Raw genomic sequence first — 27,801 nt, 5'->3', positions numbered from 1 at the left:
CATCCAGCCCATACTTCTTTAACTTGCTGACAAGAATACTGTGGGAGACCGTGTCAAAAGCTTTGCTAAAGTCAAGAAACAATACATCCACTGCTTTCCCTTCATCCACAGAACCAGTAATCTCATCATAGAAGGCGATTAGATTAGTCAGGCATGACCTTCCCTTGGTGAATCCATGCTGACTGTTCCTGATCACTTTCCTCTCATGTAAGTGCTTCAGGATTGATTCTTTGAGGACCTGCTCCATGATTTTTCCGGGGACTGAGGTGAGGCTGACTGGCCTGTAGTTCCCAGGATCCTCCTTCTTCCCTTTTTTAAAGATGGGCACTACATTAGCCTTTTTCCAGTCATCTGGGACTTCCCCCGTTCGCCACGAGTTTTCAAAGATAATGGCCAATGGCTCTGCAATCATTGAAAGAGCCCACTTGCAGATGTCGTCCCCCAAAATATCCCCCCAAGCCGTACACCCCTTTCCTGGGGAGGGCTTGATAAGAATCCTCACCAATATGTACAGGTGAGCACAGACCCAAACCCTTGGATCTTAAGAACAATGAAAAATCAATCCGGTTCTTAAAAGAAGAATTTTAATTAAAGAAAAGGTAAAAGAATCACCTCTGTAAAATCAGGATGGTAAATACCTTACAGGGTAATCAGATTCAAAACATAGAGAATCCCTTTAGGCAAAGCCTTAAATTACAAAAAGACACGCAAGCAGGAATATACATTCCATTCAGCACAGCTTCTTTTACCAGCCATTAAACAAAAGGAAATCTAACACATTTCTAGCTAGATTACTTACTAACTTAACAGGAGTTGTAAGGCTGCATTTCTGATCGGTTCCCGGCAAAAGCATTACACAGACAGCCAAACCCTTTGTTCCCCCCACTTCCAGATTTGAAAGTACCTTGTCCCCTCATTGGTCATTTTGGGTCAGGCGCCAGCGAGGTTACCTTAGCTTCTTAACCCTTTACAGGTGAAAGGGTTTTTGCCTTTGGCCAGGAGGGATTTTATAGCACTGTATACAGAAAGGTGGTTAGCCTTCCCTTTATATTTATGATCGTCCCCTTAACTTGTGTTACAGGATATGTAGAGCGGAAGCTCCCAAGCTACCTTTTCTAGACCATTCAGTATTATATATCCTTTTTATATGCCCTTTTATTAATCTCCTTTCTGAAGAAAATAATCCCAATTTTTTAAATCTTTTCATGTCAGAGTTTTTCCAGACCTAGTAATTTTTTACCTTCTCTGAATATTCTGCAACATCCTTTTTTGAGATGGAATGACCAATACTGCACATAGGAACCAGATGAGGCTGCACCAGTGATTTATATGGCATGTTTTTCAGGTTGTCTTCCACCTCATTCCAAATATATTCAAACACCTTGTTTGCTTTAGAATGCAGCTGTGCATTGAGCCAAAATCTTCTATGAGTGTCTGAAATTGAGCTCAGATCAATTTTTTCTGAGTAGATAGTTAATTTAGAACCCTGTAAACTGTATAAGTATTCTCATTTTTCCCTCCAGTATGCATTACTTTGCATTTACCAACATTTAACTTTGTTTGCCATTGTGCTTCCCATTCATCTAGCTTGGTTATGTCCCTTTGAAGTTCATCAGTCTTCTCTGGACTTCATTAACCTAAGTAACTTTGTCATCTAGAAATCCCACTGCCCATGCCCTTTTCCAGATTCTTGTTAAATGTGTTAAACACCAAACCTAATACAAGATCTTGAGGCATCCATCCTGCTGTTTATCTTTTGCCATGATGGCATCCATGACCAGGATGGTGATAGTGACTGTGAAATGCTTAGGGAGATTAGAGAAGGTATTAAAATAAAAACTCAATAATAATGGGGGATTTCAACTATCCCAATATTGACTGGGTACATGTCACCTCAGGATGGGATGCAGAGACAAAGTTTCTTGATGCCTTAAATGATTGCTTCTTGGAGCAGCTAGTCCTGGAACCCACAAGGGGAGAAGCATTCTTGATTTAGGCCTAAGTGGAGCACAGAATCTGGTCCAACAGGTGAATATATCTGAACTGCTTGGTGATAGTGACCATTATATAGTTAGATTTAATATCCCTGTGGCAGGGAAAACACCACAGCAGCCCAACATGGTAGCATTTAATTTCAGAAAGGGGAACTACACAAAAATGAGGAAGTTAGTTAAACAGAAATTAAAAGGTACAGTGCCAAAAGTGAAATCTCTGCAAGTTGCATGGAAGCTTTTTAAAGACACCATAATAGAGGCTCAACTTAAATGTATACCCCAAATTAAAAAACATAGGGAACTCCAACCAGGGATCTGTTCACATCTCAAGCAAACAGGAAATGCACCACATATTGCTCCAGAGGAGCCTTCAGTTGCCCCTTCCAGGTTGACACTCTGCTTCTTCCTTGATCAGACCAGTTCAACTCTGCCTTTCCTCCGTTATCACTCCTGCCATGAGTTCAACGATAAATCCGGCAGGACAGAGCACAGGTCATTCTGATCTCCCTCTTCTGGTTTTCCCAACTGCCTATGCACATCATCCCAACCACCAATCATACTCCCCAATGTGGTACTTAAACCTTATTGTACCTGCAAAGAACAAAACCAATCAGGAAATCCCCAAGACAATCCATTTCTGTAGCAGAAAGAATCAGGAGGTACATGAACTGTACCCAGAGAATCTCCAAATGGATCTCTGGCTTCATTCTACTCTATCAGCTATTGAACCTTCCCTTCCCTCCCCAAGGGGTAAGAGCTGCTCATTCCACCACAGCACAAGCAACAGCAATCACATCACTTCAGGAGGTATCCTTTGACATCTGTAAAGCAGCTACGTGGAGCTCCATTCACGTGAGACATTATGCCCTGCTGCATGATTCCTCTGCTAATGCCTCCTTTGGGATGGTGGTCCTCTGCTCATCTCTACCCTGTACATCCTCACACCTTCCTCCTACTTAGGTACTGCTTGTTAATCACCCACAGTGGAGTACAGTAGGGACCATCCCTCAAAGAAGGAGAGGTTACTGACTTGAAACTGGAGGCTCTTTGAGATGTTTGGTCCCTATCTGTATTACACTACTGTATTCCCATACCCACTACCCACCCTCTTTCCCCTCTGCTTCCACTCTTATCTGATTCGTGGCAGAGAAGGAACTGGAAAGGCAGACGATCTGCCCAGCCCTTTATCCCCTTGTACAGAGACACGAGGTGAACCAGGGTGCATGTGCAGACCAACAAACACTACTTTCATATTCTTTGGCTCTGGGTGCATGGTGTACATGCATAACCCACAGTTCACATATCTCAAAGAACCTTCAGATATAGGTCAGTAACCTCCCTGTGAAGGGTTGGGCCCTCCGTCTGGGATGCCACCTGATATACTGGGGTCCCACTGAGCCTGCCTGTTCCACCAGCCTGGGCTTTCTCACCCTACTCTTCCTGTGCCAGGTCCTCAAGCCATCTCTAGCACACACACAGGTAAGGCCAAACCCAGCTGCAGATACAGACTGAAATCAGCTCTGTGTGGGAGGATTCAGCTAAGGGATTTACCCAGCACTCACATGCACACCTCCTTTGGGGTGTAAACCCAAAATTATATTGTCTTGTGCTGTATAGAGAGATCTGTAGAGCGCAAGCTCATAAAAATTGCCCCCTCCCTCAATGTGGAGGGAGATATACACAACTTTTTGCTTTCCTCCCTGTGCAATATGAATTACACAAACTGGTTTATAGAAAACAAAGATAAATTTATTAACTACAAAGGACAAATTTTAAGTGATTATAAGGGATAGGAAACAGATCAAAGCAGATTACTAAGCAAATAAAACAAAACACGTAAAATAGGCTTAATATATAAAAGAAATTGGCTACAAATAGTAATTTCTCACGCTAAATGTTGTTTTTTGCAGGTTACAGAGTTTCTTAATCATAGAATAGAATCATAGAATATCAGGGTTGGAAGGGACCTCAGGAGGTCATCTAGTCCAACCCCCTGCTCAAAAGCAGGACCCATCCCCAATTAAATCATCCCAGCCAAGGCTTTGTCAAGCCTGACCTTAAAAACTTCTAAGGAAGGAGATTCCACCACCTCCCTAGGCAATGCATTCCAGTGTTTCACCACCCTCCTAGTGAAAAAGTTTTTCCTAATATCCAACCTAAACCTCCCCCACTGCAACTTGAGACCATTACTCCTTGTCCTGTCCTCTTCCACCACTGAGAATAGACTAGAACCATCCTCTCGAACTACCTCTCAGGTAGTTGAAAGCAGCTATCAAATCCCCCCTCATTCTTCTCTTCTGCAGACTAAACAATCCCAGTTCCCTCAGCCTCTCCTCATAACTCATGTGTTCCAGACCCCTAATCATTTTTGTTGCCCTTCGCTGGACTCTCTCCAATTTATCCATATCCTTGTAGTGTGGGGCCCAAAACTGGACACAGTACTCCAGATGAGGCCTCACCAATGTCGAATAGAGGGGAACGATCACGTCCCTCGATCTGCTCGCTATGCCCCTACTTATACATCCCAAAATGCCATTGGCCTTCTTGGCAACAAGGGCACACTGCTGACTCATATCCAGCTTCTCGTCCACTGTCACCCCTAGGTCCTTTTCCACAGAACTGCTGCCTAGCCATTCGGTCCCTAGTCTGTAGCTGTGCATTGGGTTCGTCCGTCCTAAGTGCAGGACCCTGCACTTATCCTTATTGAACCTCATCAGATTTCTTTTGGCCCAATCCTCCAATTTGTCTAGGTCCTTCTGTATCCTATCCCTCCCCTCCAGCGTATCTACCACTCCTCCCAGTTTAGTATCATCCGCAAATTTGCTGAGAGTGCAATCCACACCATCCTCCAGATCATTTATGAAGATATTGAACAAAACCGGCCCCAGGACCGATCCCTGGGGCACTCCACTTGACACCGGCTGCCAACTAGACATGGAGCCATTGATCACTACCCGTTGAGCCTGACAATCTAGCCAACTTTCTACCCACCTTATAGTGCATTCATCCAGCCCATACTTCTTTAACTTGCTGACAAGAATACTGTGGGAGACCGTGTCAAAAGCTTTGCTAAAGTCAAGATACAATACATCCACTGCTTTCCCTTCATCCACAGAACCAGTAATCTCATCATAGAAGGCGATTAGATTAGTCAGGCATGACCTTCCCTTGGTGAATCCATGCTGACTGTTCCTGATCACTTTCCTCTCATGTAAGTGCTTCAGGATTGATTCTTTGAGGACCTGCTCCATGATTTTTCCGGGGACTGAAGTGAGGCTCACTGGCCTGTAGTTCCCAGGATCCTCCTTCTTGAAGGTAAACTGCACTGTTTGCAACTTAAATCTCCAGGTATACCCTTCACAGGCTGACCTTTTTCAGCCTGGTCCCAGTCCTTCTCCCAGATCAGTCTTAGGTGTTTACAGCAGTCATCCTGGGCAGGGATCCAGTGAAGAGCCGGCGACCATGATTAAATCACACTTCAGCCTTAAATAGAATTTACATATGGTGTGAATTTTTTGTTTCCCAGTCTGACTCCCAACCCCCTCCCTCTTAATGGAAAAACACTGAAAGCCCAAGATGGGGATCTAGTACAAGGTGACATGATCTTATGACCTTGCAGTGTCAAAGCAACCATGAGACAAGGTTTATTTGTAATGTCCACAGGAAGGAGCTCCAGGAAGATGGGAGATCAGCATCTTCAAAGACCCATTCCATTGTCTTTCCTAATGGCCCATTCAGGCTGATTGCCTACTGTCTGGTGGGCGTTTCCCAGGTGTAAACACTTTTGGAATTGATAGAGTTTATATTCCTAACTTCAGATACAGCCATGATACATGCATACAAATAGGATAATCACATTCAGTAAATCATAACCTTTCCAATGATACTTCACAAGACCCATCTTGCATCAAATACAACTTAGTTATGCCATATTCATACCATAAGCATATTTCTATGAAGAATATGGGTGTACTGTGACACTCCCTGTATGTCAACCCGTTCTCTTTTATCCACTATTTTACTGACACATTCAAAGAATTTTAACGATGAGATGCTGTTTTCCGTTTGCAGAAACCGTGCTTGTTAGACCCTATCATATCATGATTTTCCAAGTGTTTTTATTCTTTTTTAATTATTGTTTTAGCCTTATATCTATAACTGGCTAATTGGCTTACTGGTCTTCACTTTCCTAGATCACCCCAGAACATTTTTATATATAGGCACACTTGCTATCCTCCAGCCCTCCAGTACAGTTGCAATTTTTAATGGATAGCAAAAATATGTGAGCGCCTCACTAGAGATGATTTGTATGGCAATAGCAAGCCCTCTGGCTGACTGAGGTGTTGTACTGGGATCATTTGGTACTTTGCTGATGATTAAAAGTGAATGCAGAAAAGAGAATCTTGAGAACTAGGGGAAAACATTTTATGTTAGTTTTAAATAGCTTGCTGCTAAATTACACCTTTTACTTTTAGTGTATTAGATGAGTTGGCCCTTTTATTATGTCTATCTTCCGGTTGCTGTGATGGCATAGAAACAGTAAGTTCCCCCTGATTATAGTAACATGCATGAATTAAGACAAAATACTAACTGACTTAAACTGCTGTTCTGTACTGGACACTAATCCAAGGGGCATACCCTACTAGATTGGGAAGACTGTTTCAGTCAGAGGATTGGTGCCCTCCTAATTCCATCAGATTTGATGTAGTGAGAAATTCAGTATAGTAACTGAGGTGAAGTAAGGTTCAGCAATGATCAGCACAAGGGAAACTTAATGTAGCCACTTCAGAAAAATGCTTTTTATCATTGTTCTCAAGCCGTCCTTCAATATACCATGCATTAAGATCAGCTTCCAGAGGGATCCCCTCATTCTGAGTGTTCAGTCATACAGACAATATCCTACTAGGATAGAACTGTAATGAGTTTAGCTTAAAATGAATGAACCACCTGTGCATTTCTGAGGATTGTCCCTCTAGTGCCTTGACATGTATCCAGTTAATTTCAGGTTCTGTTGGACTCTTGTTGGCAGCCAGTGGGGTTGAAAAGTGATATGATAGTGATGAGTCTCAGCAGGAGAATTAATGGTTCTTTACTGAATTCGAAGAATCTCTGTAATTGGCTTAACATTTACTGAGTACAAGTACTGCATTAAAACATGACTTTTTTCACTGAATTATATTAAATTACTTCATTTGTAAATTATCACAATAGAGTATGAAATGCATTTCACATTGTCCCCAGATACTACCCAGCTTTATGGTTCATAAGAAACCTGAGGATATGGAGCTACCTTAATGAAGATATTTACATGTTATAGCTCCACATCCCAGGTTTGGCATAGAAATTTTGAAGCAAATGTTAAACCTCTTCAGGTAACACAGTAATGTCCCCTGTTGTTTCTGTTAGGTGCACTTACATATGTAGGAACTTGATACCATGCATTTTGATCCTTTCAAGCAACTTGAAGTAATTTGTGAGACTTAACATCTATGGGGATTTGCCTTTTTCCAGGTTAATCGCTTTAATAAGGTGGAGGACCGAGCAATTTTTATCACTGATCGACACCTTTATAAAATGGATCCTATGAAGCAGTATAAGGTGATGAATACCATCCCACTTTACAATGTAAGTATGAGGACTGGAATCCAATGGCTTCAGAGTTCTAATCTCAGGCTCTGACACACACACTCCCTCTGGTCTTGAACAAGGCACTTAATTGACTCAGTTTCCCCTCCTGTAAAATTGAGATGATACCTACATTTGCATCACTTATATGTTTAATGTTTGTAAAGCGCTTTGAAGATGTAAAGCACTATTTAAATGCTGCTAAATAATGTTCCTTTTAATTCCAATATGTATATGAAGGCCAGAAACCAAACTACTCATTATGTTTTCCTCTTCAAATTGTTTTATTGTTTGTGTACAATACATTGCAGGATTGTGGTCCCATAAAATGAGGTTAGAAAGTCACAGCAGCTCTAACTCAGAATTTCCATGCCTTTGTGGGTTTCTCTAACCCTTAATATTTGAACGCGTGTTGATAAAATGTATATTAAATAGTAAACAGAGCCAAATATTGAATTGGATTGGAGTATCTGGTCCTCAGGCTAGCAGAGACTTAACTCATATTGACAAAGCAGGAGATTATCACTGGTGAAGAAGGGGTGGAAAGAGCTGGCCTTTTAGCTCTTCAGTGTCCCTTTTAGCTGGTTTGCTACTACTTAATTTTCGCAGCCTGAGTTAAACCTGCTTCAGAATGGAGAGGGGTAACTAGTGGTGTTCCCCAAGGGTCAGTCCTAGGACCAATCCTATTCAACCTATTCATAAATGATCTGGAGAAAGGGGTAAATAGCGAGGTGGCAAAGTTTACAGATGATTCTAAACTGCTCAAGATAGTTAAGACCAAAGCAGACTGTGAAGAACGTCAAAAAAAATCTCACAAAACTAAGTGATTGGGCAACAAAATGACAAATGAAATTTAATGTGGATAAATGTAAAGTAATACACATGGGAAAAAATAACCCCAACTAAATGTACAATATGATGGGGGCTAATTCAGCTACAGCTAATCAGGAGAAAGATCTTGGAGTCATCGTGGATAGTTCTCTGAAGACGTCCACGCAGTGTGCAGCGGCAGTCAAAAAAGCAAACGGGATGTTAGGAATCATTAAAAAAAAGGGATAGAGAATAAAACGGAGAATATCTTATTGCCCTTATATAAATCCATGGTACGCCCACATCTTGAATACTGCATACAGATGTGGTCCCCTCATCTCAAAACAGATATACTGGCATTAGCAAAGGTTCAAAAAAGGGCAACTAAAATGATTAGGGGTTTGGAATGGGTCCCATATGAGGAGAGATTAAAGAGGCTAGGACTTTTCAGCTTGGAAAAGAGGAGACTAAGGGAGGATATGATAGAGGTCTATAAACTCATGAGTGGTATGGAGAAAGTGAATAAGGAAAAGTTATTTAATTGTTCCCGCAATATAAGAACGAGGGGCCACCAAATGAAATTAATGGGCAGCAGATTTAAAACAAACAAAAAAGGAAGTTCTTCTTCACTCAGCGCACAGTCAACCTGTGGAACTCCTTGCCTGAGGAAATTGTGAAGGCTAGGACTATAACAGGGTTTAAAAGAGAACTGGATAAATTCATGGAGGTTAAGTCCATTAATGGCTATTAGCCAGGATGGATAAGGAATGGTGTCCCTAGCCTCTGTTTGTCAGAGGGTGGAGATGGATGGCAGGAGAGAGATCACTCGATCATTACCTGTTAGGTTCACTCCCTCTGGGACACCTGGAATTGGCCACTGTCGGCAGACAGGATACTGGGCTGGGGGGACCTTTGGTCTGACCCAGTATGGTCATTCCTATGTTCTTATGCTGTAGTTAGTACAAAACTACACAGGCTGGTTGGGCTACTTTGGCAATGTCACAGCTGTACAGAGTCCCACTGAATGTACGGTTAGGATTTCATCAATAAATCTGGGTATTCCTTTATTGTAAATGACGGTGAAAATGGGGAGTGGGGAATGAATAATATTTGCTGCATATGTAGCCATAGTTACTAGCTCCCTCCCGCATCGTTAGCACTGGTTCTTTACTCATCATCCAGCCCTGCTGCATGCTTTGCTCTTCAACCAGCCAAGAAATGCCCCAGTGGCTCATGAACACACACCATAGCTCTCTGCCTAATGGGTTAACATCTGCCTGTGTTAGCCACTTGTTCTAATAAGAATAGCTATTGCAATAGAGCATTGTCATGGAATCAGTGCCTCCTTTGAAAACAGGCCTTGCCTCTAAGTTTATGTAGCAGCTGTGGGGCGTTTTCCTGGGCTGATGTTCTGTTCCATTCACATTATTTCCTAATAGTACAAAATGAAATTGTCAGCTGGTTTGGTAGCTGGATGGCTGACTCCAGACAACCCAAACCAACTTATGAAAATATACAGGGAATCTAAAAAGCAAACTGTACATTTGCAGCAAGCTGCTGGCTTTTATTTTTGTTTAAGGAATCAAAATTAATTTGATCCCTGAGTTAATGAAAATCTGGTTTCTGATTTATGTTCTAGTGAGCAACTGTGAGCTTGCTATCCCATTGTCTCAAACCAAATGGTTAGATCAATACAAGTAACTTGCTACATTGGTAATTGAAATAAGTCCACATTTATCAGATGACCACTGTCATCTTTGAAGGAAGTGTTTCACATTAAACCTATATGAAATAAAATTTTAAAGGCTGAGCTTTGTCTCTGCGTTCATCTAGCAGAGGGAGACTATATTATTCTGTAACAACGTTCTATGCCTTGATACGGACAGCTATCAGCCTGAGCACAGCATGGCTTGCTTGGAAAACTTCTTAATGTTTTAAAAATTGAAGGTCACAAAGAAGTCAGATGTACAGTCTTGTGCAAGTTGCCTGGAAAACACATTTTGGGTGCGAATAGCTTGTTGTTGCAGTCCTTCCCATAGAACATCCATTCACATGAATGGAGTGAGGACTTCCCAGAAGTGCTAGTTAAGGACACTCACTACACTGGACTCAATCTGGACCCAATCTGGACTCCTGTATTGAACAATCTCCTCAATCTAAATAATTGTGAAGAGACCTTGGGGTATTTTGTAAGAGGGGTAATGGGGCAAAACGAAAATATCCTGTGAACTATAGAGACCTCAGAATGTTAGTGTTCTGAATTGGAAATGCTTTATATGAGCATGTCTTCTTCAAACACTGTAATAGTAAATAACTACTTTGCAATCCTGGGCCCCTCTTCATATATGTTTTAATTACAGGGAACAACCCTTGGGAATATTAGCATAGGACCAAAGAAATTACATCATAGTGCTGAGGCATGCTGCCTGAATCCTTGTTATACTGATTTACTGTTGAGCTAGTGGCATCCTGCAGGAATGGGCAGTGAGGAGAAGAGAATGCAGAGTTGAGATGATTTAGACACAATATGTGAAATGTTTTATTTTCATTTTTACAGGGCCCCCTAAATTAAACCCGTGCCTGTGATTTTTGCTCAAACTCATCCATCATTTCTTTCTATTTGTAGATTTGTTTCGTACCTTATCTAGTGATTTGAATGTTTGTGGTTTGTCCCTTACCATTTGAGCTGCCTAGTGTAGTTCTCATTTTTCAGCACATATGGTCTCTTCAATAATAGCACTGTTTTTTATATTGGTGTATATTTTGATGAGGGAGGTGGCATAAGTAGCCAATTAATAATACAGGTGTTTTTCTTTGTTGAAAAAACACAGTTCTTTGGATTGATGTGGATGTTTTAAAGAAGTAAATGGATGATAATTACCACCAGCCTCTGTGCTTGCTCTATTAGATGTTCCTTGCTAGAAAGATATATGTTCATCTGGAAGATGGATTGCCCTTCTAATGTGTACAAGGGTGAACCCGGCTGAAATTCATCTGCCTGCCAGCAATATTCACTATCAACATTTCTAAAGCACCCTATCAACATGGCAACATCCTTAGGGATGGTGTTTCCATGGCGATCTCATTGGAGACAGTCAGCTGATGTCTGGTGCTACCCGTGAACTTGTTTTGAGCTCAAGAAGCCATCCTGTACTTTACCATTTTCTTTAACTGCTTATTGCTCATATGTAATGGCAAAGACTTTCCCTTAATGAATGACTGCTTAATGCAATTCAGATCCTGGATTTTGTATGCTCTCCTTGTCTCTTTACAAAGGAGTCTTTGATTTTGTGTATGGAGTTACAAACTATATTTGTTTGAATATGCTAGACATTGAGGAATCTGGCATTAATTACTCTGGAAACATACTTATATATTATTACAAACACACGTCTTGACATTTTAATAAAATCTAGGCAGAAAAAAACCCTTAAAGCTCTCTGGAAAAGGGGAAAATTCAAAGGATTTTGGTATTTTTGTTTCAGAGATGTCTTCCTTACTCCCAGTTTATTACAGCCTTGTCTGGATTAAAGTGTTTCTATTTTGAGATTCTGCTATAAAGTGAGTGTGCTGGTAATAGTTTTAATGCGGCATTCATTTTAGTCTCCCCTACAGAGGGGGGAAACTGATTTTTCAAGATGGCAGAGGGCAGTTTAAAGGTGATTGACAAAGCAGTGGAAGGAATTTCTTCTTTGGCTACTTTTCACAGTATATACATATATTTCTGATTTTTAAAAAGGACAGACGTTCAAAGTTTTGAGTTTTTTCTGACCTTCACAACTAACACCCCGGAAACTGAATGATTACCATTCTTTGTACTTAGTGAGACAATTTTCTTTCCTTTTTATGTGCTGTGTTCAAGATTTGGTGTTAATTTTTTAAGCCTGAGATAGAAAAGCAAGAGAATTCTTTGTTCAAGGGCTGTTGGCCTCCTAAAGCAGCTCAGTTAATTATTAATTTTTAAACAGGCTTTTAAAATTCATTGATTTCAATTCATTTTTTTTCCCTCCGTTAGATGCACATTTAAAGCCCAGATAGCACTAACCCATGAGATTCTGTTGTGATCAATGGCATGATATTTAAACATGCAAATTAATTTTAAGGGACACTGTACACTCAGGCAGCTGACAATTTCCATGCATGAAGTGTAACTTGTTTAAAAATTGTTTTATAATCTTTTTAAGTATTGTGGGTAGTGGAGAGTAAAATCCTATTGTGTGCAGGAGATCACTGCTGGGTATTTGACATATTAAAATGAGTCTGTATAGTTTGTGTGAAAGCTTAGTCCAGAAGCAGTGAGCTGCTCTCAGATCAGAACAGCATGAGCACCTCTGAAGAGGGTGAATAGTCTAGGGCTCTTTTGTGCCAGAGATCTGTACAAAATTTGGTGGCAGCTACTGTGGTGTTCATTACATATACTTTTGGGGGATGTCACAGTCGTGTTAAGCGTTTGACTGGCCTTGTGGGAGGATTCTTGATGTACCCTGACCAGTTCTGAAAATCAGACAGGCTTCTCAGGGTACAGAGCAGTCTCTGACTGGATTAGCATAAATGTTTGATCACAGGATATGGGAGTTTGTAGAAGGAAATTCTTTTAGAAAAGAAGGCCTGAGTACTTTCAGGTTCCATCAGTATTATGCTTATCAGGTTCTTCCACCTCATTTTTAGAGGATGAGCATGTTCCTGGTATCTCCGGACATTTCTGGAGAGGAGCCGTGCAATCCCTGATGAGGCTCACAGAAGCTAAATTTCCAGAGAAGAATGTCTGCTGTATCTGATCTTTGTGGAGTTTACTGTTGTTGTTTTTTTCCTGGGGGTCTCTTGATTTTCCTGTTTCCTTATATCTTTTATATTATCTGCACATTGTTAAATACAAAGGGCTACATTAGATTGTTAGCTTGAGAGAAAGAAATGTGTTCTCAGCCGTGCTACCATTCTGCTACTGGCTTCCTTTGGAAAGGAAAAGCAGGGTTGTGGGCCTACTGCCACCTGGCATAATGGTATCCCTCCAAAGATACTTGGTGGTAGGCACTCCAAACAATTGGAAACAGGTTCCTCCATTTTCAGAGGGGGGCACAACACCGAGAAGAATGGGGCCCTGGTCAATGACCTGGGCTCCTAGGTGCTATGATAATACAAATAATAAATACTACTAGTAATCCCACAGAAAGTTGGGCCAGACTGAGTAAGGTCTCGGGAGTCTATTCTTGTCCTTTGTTTCAACTGCTGGCTTCCAGGATAATGTGTAGTTTCAATCTTCCCTTCTTTCCCTTGAGTTTTTCTGGGCTTTCAGGGGGAGCATTGAAAAAGCCACGCATGCTAAACTCTCTCATGGAAATATTTAGTTCTGTGATCCTTTCAGAGCTAAAAACTGAAAAGATGGGATAGCATACTGAAGTAGATGGTCAAAATTAAAGATGGAAAAGGTATATTAGATTTAGTCCTTTCCTCTGGTAGTGGAGGATTGTTACCAAGATATTGCCATAAGACTATTCTGTGCTTTCTCTCTGTAGTTGACGGGATTGAGTGTCTCCAATGGAAAGGACCAGCTTGTGGTCTTCCACACAAAGGATAACAAAGACCTCATTGTCTGCCTCTTCAGCAGACAGCCAACTAATGAAAGCAGAATTGGAGAGCTGGTTGGAGTCCTGGCAAACCATTTCAAGAGGTCAGTTATTCTGTGAAAGTTCAGAATCCAGCTCATCAGGTCTGTGATGACCCTTAAAGTTGTTTGATGAACTTGCTTTATATCAGTGCTGACTCATTATACTGTATTCTTTCAAATATCATATTGCCTCTATATAAATCCATTGTAGACCCACATCTTGAATACTGCATGTACATGTGGTCACCCCATCTCAAAAAAGATATATTGGAATTGGAAAAGGTTCAGAAAAGGGCAACAGAAACGATTAGAGGTGTGGAATGGCTTCCGTATGAGGAGAGATTAATAAAACTGGGACTTTTCAGCTTGGAAAAGAGATGACTAAGGGGGGATATGATTGAGGTCGAAAAAATCATGACTGGTGTGGAGAAAGAAAATAAGGAAGTGTTATTTACTCCTTCTCATAACACAAGAACTAGGGGTCACACAATGAAAGTAACAGGAAGCAGGTTTAAAACAAACAGAAGGAAGCATTTCTTCACACAACGCACAGTCAGCCTGTGGAACTCTTTGCCAGAGATTGTTGTGAAGGCCGAGGGTGAACCTATGACAGGGTTCAAAAAAAATTAGATAAATTCATGAAGGATAGGTCCATCAATGGCTATTAGTCAGGATGGGCAGGGATGGTGTCCCTAGCCTCCGTTTGCCAGAAGCTAAAAATGAGTGACAGGGGATGGATCACTTGATGATCACCTGTTCTGCTCATTCGCTCTGAGGCACCTGGGATTGTCCACTGTCGGAAGACCGGATACTGAGCTAGATGGACCTTTGGTCTGACCCAGTATAGCTGTTCTTATGTTCCAACGTTATAGATGAGCAGAAATTAAAGTAGATGAAGATGTGTATTCCACTTAGGTGTGTGCATGCCCAGTGTGCCAGAGCCAGAGAGATTTCCTAGCAGTACCCATAGAGGGGTGGCTCACGTGGCTGTGGCCCCTCCTCTGGCTATATGGGGCGGTGCCGCCCCGACCCCCCTCAGTTCCTCCTTACAGCCTGTGGTTGTAGCCTCACCACCTCGCAGATAGTCTGAGTCTAGTTTCTTATTGTATATAGCTAGTAGTAAGTGTTAGCTAGTAGTCTCTTTTCCCCAGTGATGCTCTCACCAGGGCGTGTGGAGGAGAAATCCCCAACAGAGAGCAACACCACATGTGGGGATCAGTCTCTGTGAGGCCCGCCTCAAGGAGCATTGCGCTAGTGGTGTGCATCCCGTGCAGGGGCATCCAGCGCCTGTCTAACAGGAAACGGCACCGTCGACTTCAGGCCTGCAGAGGGATCCATTGAGTCTGGCACCATTGGACTCTCCTGCTAGAGAGTGCCAGGCGGGGGAGTTGGAGCTCCCTTCCACCCCAGACACATTTGAAGTGGCCAGGGACCTGATTGCCATACCGGCACCACAGTCCCCTGTCAGGCGAGATATGCCTTGGGCACCGCAAGGCGTGAGGCAAGCCCGCAATAATGCGGCACCGCTCGCCATCTCTGCGGCACCGTACCGCTCGGCTCCATCGTGGTCTCCATCAGATTCATAGTGAACCGCAACCATTACCAGTTTACAGTCCTCCCCTTTGGCCTGTCAGCAGCCCCTTTGAATTTTCACCAAGTGCATGGCAGTCGTAGCTGCCTTCCTGAGAAAAAGGCGTGTGCGGGTATTTCCGTACCTTGACGACTAGTTGGTCACGGGCCACTCCAAGGTGCAAGTGGAACAGCATGTCAGCATGATAGGGTCTACCTTTGGCAGGCTGGGTCTCCTGTTGAATGTACAAAAGTCAACTCTATCATAGAATCATAGAATCATAGAATATAAGGGTTGGAAGGGACCTCTTAGTGAAAAAGTTTTTCCTAATATCCAATCTAAACCTCCCCCACTGTAACTTGAGACCATTACTCCTCGTTCTGTCATCTGATACCATTGAGAACAGTCTAGAGCCATCCTCTTTGGAACCCCCTTTCAGGTAGTTGAAAACAGCTATCAAATCCCCCCTCATTCTTCTCTTCTGCAGGCTAAACAATCCCAGCTCCCTCAGCCTCTCCTCATAACTCATATGTTCCAGACCCCTATCCCCTACCTAGAGAATAGAGTTTATAGGAGCAGTGTTTGATTTCATAGAATCATAGAATATAAGGGTTGGAAGGGACCCCAGAAGGTCATCTAGTCCAACCCCCTGCTCGAAGCAGGACCAATTCCCAGTTAAATCATCCCAGTCAGGGCTTTGTCAAGCCTGACCTTAAAAACCTCTAAGGAAGGAGATTCTACCACCTCCCTAGGTAACGCATTCCAGTGTTTCACCACCCTCTTAGTGAAAAAGTTTTTCCTAATATCCAATCTAAACCTCCCCCACTGCAACTTGAATTTGGGTCAAGTCAGAGCTTTCCTGCCAGAGTCTCGTTTTCAGACAATTCACGACATCATAGGGAGGTTCTTCTTGACTGTAGGAAACCTTGATGTTGATCTCATCAATAAGGGTTCACCTGGCTGCCATTTCAGTCACCCAGGAGTGGCTGGCTGATAGGCCTTTGCTAACCTGGTGGTTGGTCGGTTTCTTAAAGGATTTGACAAATTATACCCGCAGATTAGGCAGCCGATCCCAGCTTGTGACCTTAATCTGGTCCTTTCAAAACTAATGAGGCCCCCCTTCAATCCCCTAGTGACTTGCTCATTACTCTATCTGTCATGGAAGGTGGCATTCTTGGTCTCAATAACATCAGCTAGGAGGGTGTCCAATCTTAAGGCTCTAACTTCCGACCCTCCTTACACTGCTTTTTATAAGGACAGGGTGCAGTTTAAGCCCCACCCAGCCTTTCTCCCAAAGGTTGTCTCAGTTTCATGACAGTCAGCACATTTTCTTCCCGTTCTTTTACCCTAAGCCTCATACCAACAGCTGGGAACAAAGACTCCGCTTTTTGGATGTTTGGTGAGCTTCGGCTTTTTATATTGAATGCACAAAGCCATTGCATATATCGAACCAGCTATTGATCGCGGTAGCAGACAGGCTGAAGAGCCTCCTGGTGTCTTCTCAAAGAATTTCATCGTGGATCACGTCTTGTATCTGGGCTTGTTATGATTTGGCAAAGATACCTGCCCCTGCATTGACAGCACATTTTACAAGAGCGCAGGTCTCCTCTGCCGACGTCACTCCTGGCCCAGGTCCCGACCTAGGAGATCTGCAGGGAGGGGACATGGTTGTTGGTCCACGCTTTCACTTCTCACTATGCCATTACCCAGCATGCCAGGGATGATGCAGCATTTGGCAGCATAGTGCTAAAGTCAGCGATTCCATGAACTCCAGCCCCATCTAGGTAAGACTTGGGAGTCAGGGGGTTGGACTAGATGACCTCCTGAGGTCCCTTCCAACCCTGATATTCTATGATTCTATGACTAGGCCTTTAATTTATATTTCAGTATTATTTCTCTTCAGTTTTTCAGCTTTCTCTTTCATCATGTGTATAGATCACTTTGTGCTTGATATGTAAAGTGTTATCTTGCTGCTTCCTTGGAAAGTGTTTTCTCTTTCACAGAAGAATCTCGTCAGGTGAACTGACTAGGTTAACCACATCCAAACAGCCATGGTTAGCCCATCAGTCAGTCTCCAGACTAGAGGATTCCTTTGTTAGGTAAAGACACATCTGCAGTAAATTTCATATGTCTGTTTTATAATGTTAGTAAATTTCATTGGGTTGGTCTAGTCCTCTGTGTGGTAATGACTTAGTACATGTGCAGCTTCATAGAATCATAGAATATCAGGGTTGGAAGGGATCTCAGGAGGTCATCTAGTCCAACCCCCTGCTCAAAGACTTGGAATGGACATGAGCAACACATCTTGAAGAACAACAGTTATGAGATGTAGGTAACCATTTTTTCTGAATGATCCCTCTATTCTCCCTGCATTGTCTCAGAACAACTGGTTTGCTGCTCTGGATATTCAGGGTGCCTACTTTCATGTGGTGATTTTACCAAGCCATAGAAAATTCCTTCTCTTCGTCCTGGTAGATTGCCACTTTCAATACATGGCCCTCCCATTTGACCTCTCTTCCACCCACTGAGTTTTCACCAATGTATTGTGGTGGTTATGGCATACCTCAGAAAAAGGGAATCCACATCTTCCTGTACCTCGATGACTGGTTACTGTGGGGCAGATCCAGAGATTAAGTTCTCACTCACATTAGCACCACATTGCCCTTGCCTGTGCTTCTGGGTCTCATTCTAAACACTAGAAAGTCAACCTTGAATCCCACTCAAAAAATTGAGTTCATTGAGGCCCCATTAGATTCCACAACGTCAAGAGTATTCCTTCTGACTGACCATTTTCAGACAATTCAACGTCTTTTCCTCAGTCTGCAATCTCAGCCTTCCATAACAGTTCAAATGTGTCTGAGACTGTTAGGCCACACGTCCACTTGCAAGCAGGTGACCAGGTTTGCAAGGCTGCACCTTTCCCCCCTTCAGATGTGGCTCAGGACAATCTCCTGTTCTAACCTTCTCTGGACAGACTGGTTTGTCTCCTTCCACTGTTCCTAGACTCCTTGCAGTGGTGAATGTGTCCACAGAATGTTCGGCAGGGCATTCCTTTCACCTGGCCCTCACCAACCAAGTCATTTTTTACTGATGCCTTCCTGCTGGGTTGGGAGGCACACCTCAGGTTGCTGAAGGTACTCATTCCATATAAACGTGCTGAAACTTCGGGCCATCCACAATGCATGTTGCGCCTTCTGGGAACCATATCAGACACTCGGTGGTTCACATACTTACCAAAATATGACCGTGAGGTACTATGTGATCAAATAAGGGAGAGCACACTCCAGGGTGCTCTGCCTAAAGGTGATCAATGTGTGGCAGTTTTGCATCACGGAGAGCATTTCTATGATAGTTGTCCACTTGTCCAGGGTATAGAATCATCTCATGGACCATCTCATCAGGTATTTTCCCCTGAGTCATGAGTAGTCCCTGAAGACGAGTGTTCTCTTGGTAGTTTTCACAGTGTGGGGTGTTCCCATCTGCTACAGGGAAAACAGGAAATGTCACCTGTTCTGTTCTCAGAGGGGACGGGGGGGACTTTGGTCCAGGCTTGCTCTCCAAAGGGGTCTCAGTTTCATTTGAACCAGGCGGTATATTTACCTGTGTTTTTTCCTAAGCCCCCTTCATCTCCGGAGGATCACTGTCTACATACCTTGGATGTCTGGAGATGTCTAGCTTTCTGTCTGGATAAGACTGAACCATTTTGTGCTTCACCTTATCTGTTCCTGTCATGCAGACTGCATGAAGGGTCAAGTAGTCCTTTCACAGACCATTACTAGATGGATAACATCCTGTATCAAGTTTCAGAGTGGTAACTGTGTTAGTCTGTATCAGCAAAAATGAGGAGTCCTTGTGGCACCTTAGAGACTAACAAATTTATTTGGGCATAAGCTTTCGTGCATGCATCTGATGAACTGGGTTTTAGCCCATGACAACTTATGCCCAAATAAATTTTAGTCTTTAAGGTGCCACAAGGACTCCTTGTTGTTTTATCCTGTATCAAGACTGCATATGAAATAGCTTCAGCTATGTTGCCTCAGTGGATACGAGCTCATTCGACGAGGATGCAAGCAAGTCAAGAGTGTTCTTCAGTGACATTTCCATATTGGATATTTGCCAGGCTGCCATGGGGTCATCCATACTTACGTTTACAGACCATTATGCCATTACCACATCTTCCAGAGCCAATAAAAATTTTGGAAGGGTGGTCCTGCAATCCTAATTTAGGTAGACTTCAAGCCCCACCTCCTGAGAGGGGTACTGCTTGTGAGTCACCTAAGGGGAATACACATCTGCATCTACTCAAAGAAGAAATGGTTACTGACTGCAACTGTGGTTCTTTAAGATGTGATTCAGATGTGTATTCCATGACCTGCCCTTCGTCCCCTCTGCATCAGAGTCATCTCTCATGGGTGTTCGGAGAGATGGAACTGCGGGGGGTTGGAGTGTCCTTATATAGCTATGGCAGGGGCAACAGACATGAATGCTTCTCCCTAAGGTTACTGCTAGGCAAAAATCTCCAGCTCTGACACTCTGGGTACACACACACCTCAGTGGACAGATCTGCACCACATCTTGAAGAACCAGAGTTACAGTATGTAACCAGTTTTTTTTCTTGTATAACAAAGTATCTAAAAGAGTGAAATAGCATCCAAGATACTTCATTAGCCAGCTGTAAGGTCCCTGGGCTTCTGCTTGCCAAAAGGATGTATATTCAGGGCCGGAACATGAATTGAAAAGAATGGGAGTTGCAAATGGTCTGCAATTCTCAGGACTTCTCAATTCACCAAGGGAAGGTCATGCCTGACTAATCTAATCGCCTTCTATGATGAGATTACTGGTTCTGTGGATGAAGGGAAAGCAGTGGATGTATTATTTCTTGACTTTAGCAAAGCTTTTGACACGGTCTCCCACAGTATTCTTGTCAGCAAGTTAAAGAAGTACGGGCTGGATGAATGCACTATAAGGTGGGTAGAAAGTTGGCTAGATTGTCAGGCTCAACGGGTAGTGATCAATGGCTCCATGTCTAGTTGGCAGCCGGTGTCAAGTGGAGTGCCCCAGGGGTCGGTCCTGGGGCCGGTTTTGTTCAATATCTTCATAAATGATCTGGAGGATGGTGTGGATTGCACTCAGCAAATTTGCGGATGATACTAAACTGGGAGGAGTGGTTGATACGCTGGAGGGCAGGGATAGGATACAGAGGGACCTAGACAAATTGGAGGATTGGGCCAAAAGAAATCTGATGAGGTTCAATAAGGATAAGTGCAGGGTCCTGCACTTAGGACAGAAGAACCCAATGCACAGCTACAGACTAGGGACCGAATGGCTAGGCAGCAGTTCTGCGGAAAAGGACCTAGGGGTGACAGTGGATGAGAAGCTGGATATGAGTCAGCAGCGTGCCCTTGTTGCCAAGAAGGCCAATGGCATTTTGGGATGTATAAGTAGGGGCATAGCGAGCAGATCGAGGGACGTGATCGTTCCCCTCTATTCGACATTGGTGAGGCCTCATCTGGAGTACTGTGTCCAGTTTTGGGCCCCGCACTACAAGAAGGATGTGGATAAATTGGAGAGAGTCCAGCGAAGGGCAACAAAAATGATTAGGGGTCTGGAACACATGAGTTATGAGGAGAGGCTGAGGGAACTGGGATTGTTTAGTCTGCAGAAGAGAAGAATGAGGGGGGATTTGATAGCTGCTTTCAACTACCTGAGAGGTGGTTCCAGAGAGGATGGTTCTAGACTATTCTCAGTGGTAGAAGAGGACAGGACAAGGAGTAATGGTCTCAAGTTGCAGTGGGGGAGGTTTAGGTTGGATATTAGGAAAAATTTCTTCACTAGGAGGGTGGTGAAACACTGGAATGCATTACCTATGGAGCTGGTAGAATCTCCTTCCTTAGAAGTTTTTAAGGTCAGGCTTGACAAAGCCCTGGCTGGGATGATTTAATTGGGGATTGGTCCTGCTTTGAGCAGGGGGTTGGACTAGATGACCTCCTGAGGTCCCTTCCAACCCTGATATTCTATGATTCTATGACTAGGCCTTTAATTTATATTTCAGTATTATTTCTCTTCAGTTTTTCAGCTTTCTCTTTCATCATGTGTATAGATCACTTTGTGCTTGATATGTAAAGTGTTATCTTGCTGCTTCCTTGGAAAGTGTTTTCTCTTTCACAGAAGAATCTCGTCAGGTGAACTGACTAGGTTAACCACATCCAAACAGCCATGGTTAGCCCATCAGTCAGTCTCCAGACTAGAGGATTCCTTTGTTAGGTAAAGACACATCTGCAGTAAATTTCATATGTCTGTTTTATAATGTTAGTAAATTTCATTGGGTTGGTCTAGTCCTCTGTGTGGTAATGACTTAGTACATGTGCAGCTTCATAGAATCATAGAATATCAGGGTTGGAAGGGATCTCAGGAGGTCATCTAGTCCAACCCCCTGCTCAAAGCAGGACCAATCCCCAACTAAATCATCCCAGCCAGTGCTTTGTCAAGCCTGACCTTAAAAACTTCAAAGGAAAGAGATTCCCCCACCTCCCTAGGTAACGCATTCCAGTGCTTCACCCACCCTCTTATTTGGGATGCATTTTATAAAAATGCTAGATAATATAACAGATAATATACGATATGAAAATAAAATATGGGCAATGTTTTGACGGCCTTTCCCATCTGAGTCAGTCAGTTCTTGTTCTAATAAATGCCTTGATTTGTTTGGCACTGACTTACGTATTACAAAAGGCCTTTAGAAAGGTCTCTCTTTCCCTGGCAGGAGTAGTGTACAAGGAAAGGGACAGACCTTCCAAAATTGTTCTGTGTAATCCACAGTGTCCCCTTCCCTTCACAATTTTCAGGGAAGGAATAAGAGTGCAAAATGTCCTTTCTCTTTATCATTGCCTCCTTAGTGCATTCTGCTCATAACCCTATCTCCCTAACTCCCCATTGCCATGAATATCCATGAGGAGGAAAGGATAATTCAAACAAGCTGCTGAGTCTTGCGCCTCCGCTGCTCTGTTTCTTCAGGTACAAGGGTGTTGAGGGATTTGGAGGCAAAGCAAGAAGTGTCATCTTGGCTGGCACCGGCAGTCTTCTCTTGTCCAGACTAAACAAACCCAGTTTTTTCAATCTTCCCTCATAGGTCATGTTTTCTAGACATTTAATCATTTTTGTTGCTTTTCTCTGGACTTTCTCCAATTTGTCCACATCTTTCCTGAAATGTGGCACCCAGAATTGGACACAATACTCCAGTTGAGGCCTAATCAGCGTGGAGTAGAGTGGAAGAATTACTTCTCGCATCTTACAACGCTCCTGCAAATGCATCCCAGAATGATGTTTGCTTTTTGTGCAACAGCATTACACTGTTGACTCCTGTTTAGCTTGTGATTCCCTATAACCCCCAGATCCCTTTCCTCAGTACTCCTTCCTAGGTGGTCATTTCCCATTTTGTATGTGTGCAACTGGTTGTTCCTTCTGAAGTGGAGTACTTCGTATTTGTCCATATTGAATTTCATCCTGTTTACTTCAGACCATTTCTCCACTTTGTCCAGATCATTTTGAATTTTAATCCTATCCTCCAAAGCCCTTGCAACCCCTCCCAGCTTTGTATCATCCGCAAACTTTATAAGTGTACTCTGTATGCCATTATCTAAATCATTGATGAGATATTGAACAGAACCAGACTCAGAACTGATCCCTGTGGGATCCCACTTGTTATGCCCTTCCAGCTTGACTGTGAACAGCTGATAATTACTCCCTGGGAACAGGTTTTCCAACTAGTTATTTACCCTCCTTAGTAGTGTCATCTAGGTTGTATTTCCCTAGTTTATTTATGAGAAGGTCATGTGAGACCGTATCAAAAGTCTTACTAAAGTCAAGATATACCCCTCCCTTCCCCAGCTCCCCCTCCCCCCCCAATCCAGAAGGCTTGTTATAGATCTGTCTCCAACTAAACCTAACGCTGTTTAATGTGTTAAACATCCACATTATTTAAAATTCCCTAATCTTGGGAACAGCTGAGAAGTTGGTGAATTTTCCATCTATTGACTACATTCCAGATCCTGTGACTTTATGGACTAAAGCATTCAAATAATTCTCTTTGGTTTTTCTCTTTGTGCTCGGTATGCCATATGACAGATGCTCAGGTGCCCCAATTTGTGGTTGTTGCCATATATCCAGCATAGTTATATATGTGGTAGATGTTTCCTCATAGTAAGAGAATACTATACATAGATGACAATATAAAAATATTATGTACCTCAGATAATGGTATAGCTTTTTTCGCTTGTTCACATTTTTTCATTGATGTAATAATGGAAAGCTTCTAAATCTAAAAATAACCCCAGTCTTGGCTTGCTGTTACCCAGATAATTCTCCAAATGTTTCAGAATGGTAGGCAAATACTTGCCTTTTGGTCTTCCCTTGGATACACAACGTATCCATCTCACTTGATGTTTCAAAAGGCACCTGTAGGTACTGCCAGTTAAATAGGAAAGCTGGGTCACCAGCCATCCCTTTTTTGACATGCCAGTAAAAATAACTAGTTAATAGTGATCACATCTCATAGGGGAACAGTGCGAGTTTCTGTCCCTAAATATTTATCACAAAGCCAGGACTTTGGGGGGAGGGATAGCTCAGTGGTTTGAGCATTGGCTTGCTAAACCCAGGGTTGTGAGTTCAATCCTTGTGGGGGCCATTTAGGGATCTGGGGCAAAAATTGGGGATTGGTCCTGCTTTGAGCAGAGGGTTGGACTAGGTGATCTCCTGAAGTCCCTTCCAACCCTGATATTCTATGACTTCCCCTATCAAAGCAAAGCCTACAACTCAAAATAAATAAAAGGAAATACCTTCTTTCTCAGCTGGCTTCAGTTTTCTGGAAGTAAAATCCTCCCCGTGGAAGGGATTAGCTGACCTATTGCTTCAGAGAGACTTTGAGAGTTCCTTGTTAAACTATTATTAGCTGAAAATCACTGCATGCAGATGGCAAGTGTTAGGTTTCTCTGTGGTGCCTGTCAAGAGGTGGCCATGAAAAAAAAGTAGATCCAGTGGTAAAATCTCCAGTTTGATAGTGACCGTGTAATGTGACTTCAGAGCAGTGCTTCACACTTGATACACTCCACACCTGTGGCAGCTGAAGATATGTTTTCACTAGTTGTAAAAGGAAGTTGTGGAAGGGGTCTCTGTTTAAGTCACCCTGTATGGGGCACACAGAGTATTTCATGGCCACCATGATATGAATGCTGGAGTCTTTTTTTTAAATCAGGTTGGGTTTTTTTTTTTTATGTTTAAGGATCAGTGTACAAAGTGACTCCAGATTAAATATCATTTTTTGGGATAGAAGCAAGGCTAATTTAATGATAGTTCCTTTGAACTAGGTTTCTAACACTTAGTTTATATGTTGGAGTTCTTAATTACTGTGTTAATTCTTCTGCTTGCTCAAGTCTGTGGACATAAATGAACAATGGATATTTAACTTTCAGGGTGTGTTCATGTGTCAGTATACTACACTATATTAATATGGTAGATGTATTCAAATATGTATTATAGGTATAGCTGGCAGCAACCCCTATAGTTAAAGTTGCCTGGTGCTTTTCATTGTAAGATTTTTTTTCATTTTCTCACACCTTTGCCAACCTCTTAACTATTGGGCTGAAATTTTACATGCTGGTGTTTCTCAGGCTGAATTTTTTGGAAAATGTCTGCGAAAACAGTTCAGCTGTTTCAGAGAATGAGGTTTGGGGAAAATGTTTTGCAGTGTTAAATTCTTGCAGCTGTTCTGTTGAGAAGTTCTAATTCCTCAAAGCTTTAAAGGCGCAGAGACTTGAAATTGGCAGGGGGAGGCAGCCTCTGTCAGGGAGTGTGCCTTTTGCTTTCCCTGTAAAAAAAATCCACATACATTTGGCTGAATTACAAGCCTTTGAAAATCATCCTGCACCTGTTCAGTGGAAATTTGTTAAAGGCTGCCAGAAAAATTCAAGGTGGGCTGGGCACCATAACTCAGAGCAGGGAGCCTGTGGCACCCAGGCATTGTGGAAGAGGAAGCAGCATCTGGTTCTTGTCTTCTATTGTAGAGGAGACAAGAACCTGATGAGGGGCAGTGAATGGAATAGTCTGGGACTAGCAGCCTGGTGAGAAGGGAACTTTGAGAAATGGTGGGTGGGACTAACTGGACACAAAAGTCTCCTGGCAGCTGGGGGGTGGGGGGGAGTGGTAAAGAGCAGGCTGGGACTTAGGAGCCTGAGAAAGAGAGGTTATGACTAGCTGGGCAAAGAGATTGTGACAGAGTGGGTGAGGGAAACAGGAGGCGGGAAGGAGTTTGAGGCCAGAAGGGATCACTGTAATCATCTAGCTGACCTCCTGCACATTGCAGGTCACAGAACCTCACCCACCCATTCCTGCATTAGACCCCTAACCTCTGGCTGAGTTACTGAAGTCCTCAAATCATGACTTAGACTTCAAGTTACAGAGAATCCACCATATACTCTAGTTTAAACCCCATGCTGCAGAGGAAGGCAAAAACTCCCCGTGGTCTCTGCCAGTCTGGCCCGGGGGAAATTCCTTCATGACCCCATGGTGATCAGTTCAACTCAGAGCACGTGGGCAAGACCCACCAGCGAGACACCTGGGAAAGAATTCACTGTAGTAACTCAGAGCCCTCCCCATCTAGTGTCCTATATCCAGCCCTTGGGGATATTTGCTGCTAGCAGTCGCAGGTGGGCCTCATGCCATTGTAGGCAGAGCTAGTTGGAGAATGTGAGAACACGGAGATTGAACAAGGAGCTGGGAGGGAAGACCGGGATTTGCTTGACAAGGAGACAGACTGGGATCCAGAGAGGGTAAGGGAAGACAGACCTTCTGAGACGGTGGGGAGGGGGGAACTGTGACTGTCTGGGTAAAGAGACTAGGACAAACAACCCAAGATGGGAGATATTGGGAAGTGATCTGGGGAGAAGGTGGAGACTGAGTTTGGATGAGGAACTCAGTGGGGAAGACTGGGAGCCAGTGGTAAGGAATGAGGACTGGCTGGGCAAGGAGACTGAGATTGTTTATAAGGGGAAGAGACTGGGATGGGGAACCCAGAGGGGGAGACTGCCTGAGCAGTGATTTTGGGATTAGGATGAGACACCTGAGAATGGAGACTGGGCCCTAGGTAGCCAGGAGAATGGGCCTGAGATGAGGCACCAGGGACAGGACTGGGATGGGAAAGAAGGCATCAAACTTAGAGGAAACAGGCAGAAGAGTCTGTGACAGCTAGACTCCGGAGTCCCAAAGTAAACTCAGGATTTCTGAGTCTCACCATTCCTTTGCTATCAGCAAATGTCTCTGAAATCCAGAGGCAAAGCATGTCCCATCCCCCTCTAGTGCTGGTGCCTCCAGAGGATGACAATCTACTACTTCTATCAGTTGTTTCCTTACCTCTAATGGCAGAAATGTGCAATGGATCTAAAGGTTCCAGCCCTGCTGATGACCCTATGTAGGTGCTTATATGGTGCCACATGATGGAATTTGTTTTTTCAGTTTGCTTTTTCATTTCTGTTTTAATGTCTGATTTCATCTGTGCATATGACATTATCTAGCAGAGAGAACTTAGCTTTCATAAAGTTTTTTTTCAAATCTTCAGGTTTCTTGTTTGAAGTTCACACTCAGCAAATTGTTTGACGTGAATGTAGCATAAAACTAGCATGGTGAATATCTGGGTCAAATAATAATAAAGTTTGAAATGGAAACCTTGTTAACTTGTTAGCCAGTTGTTTACTCTAGATAAGGGACCTGAATTGTTAATGGTTAGTTTTACCCTCGAGAAGTTTTCCTTTTTTAAATAATACAGCCATTAAGTGAACTTACTCAGTTTCTCAGTAGAAGTGATGGCGGAGCCAGTTGAGATTCTCTAGGGCTGTGGTTTTTAACTCTTTCTTCCTTCAACTCATCAAATGGCTGAAAAATCCTTAAGCATCCCACCATATTTGCAGCTGCAAAGGAATGTGAGGTATGAGTCATAGAACAATGTTTCTGTTGTTCGTGGATCCAAAAAGGTACTGTGGAGACCATCTGGGGCAGAGGTTGTGGGTTGTGTGGGGCGGTGATTCTCTCTCCTCTCCTTATCCTGTGCCTGTGCAATGCTCTGCTCCAGGGCAGGAGAAGTGCTGCTCTGAGAGGCTGCAAAGTTGGCTGTTCTGCCCCTTCAGGCACTGTATCTGAGCCCTTTGTGT

General features: G+C 43.1%; 1 protein-coding gene and 1 long non-coding RNA gene across 6 annotated transcripts in view; one reads left to right on the top strand and one right to left on the bottom strand.

Annotated features, from left to right (window-relative positions):
• The window catches only part of MYO1D (myosin ID), a 383,172-nt gene that overhangs the window by 247,417 nt on the left and 107,954 nt on the right, over window positions 1-27,801 (top strand). For 3 of the 4 annotated variants that reach the window (XM_048829695.2, XM_075123527.1, XM_075123528.1), the window contains exons 20-21: window positions 7,506-7,619; window positions 13,943-14,097. In XM_048829695.2, the coding sequence (XP_048685652.1) occupies window positions 7,506-7,619; window positions 13,943-14,097 (269 nt within the window). The remainder of the gene's footprint in view (window positions 1-7,505; window positions 7,620-13,942; window positions 14,098-27,801) is intronic. The other variant, XM_048829697.2, reaches the window with a different exon arrangement.
• On the bottom strand, window positions 568-27,801 carry LOC142070170 (uncharacterized). 2 transcript variants are annotated; one of them, XR_012666163.1, is made up of 4 exons: window positions 27,437-27,801; window positions 24,439-25,466; window positions 15,750-15,839; window positions 568-5,477 (listed from the first exon to the last, which is right to left on the bottom strand). It is a non-coding gene; the product is annotated as an uncharacterized LOC142070170 (long non-coding RNA). The 2 variants fall into 2 exon arrangements; XR_012666164.1 differs by lacking the exon at window positions 15,750-15,839 and having other exon boundaries at window positions 27,437-27,800.

Source organism: Caretta caretta, chromosome 27 (assembly GCF_965140235.1).
Source record: "Caretta caretta isolate rCarCar2 chromosome 27, rCarCar1.hap1, whole genome shotgun sequence".
Taxonomy (NCBI): domain Eukaryota; kingdom Metazoa; phylum Chordata; order Testudines; family Cheloniidae; genus Caretta; species Caretta caretta.
This window is presented reverse-complemented; position numbering and strand designations above follow the sequence as displayed.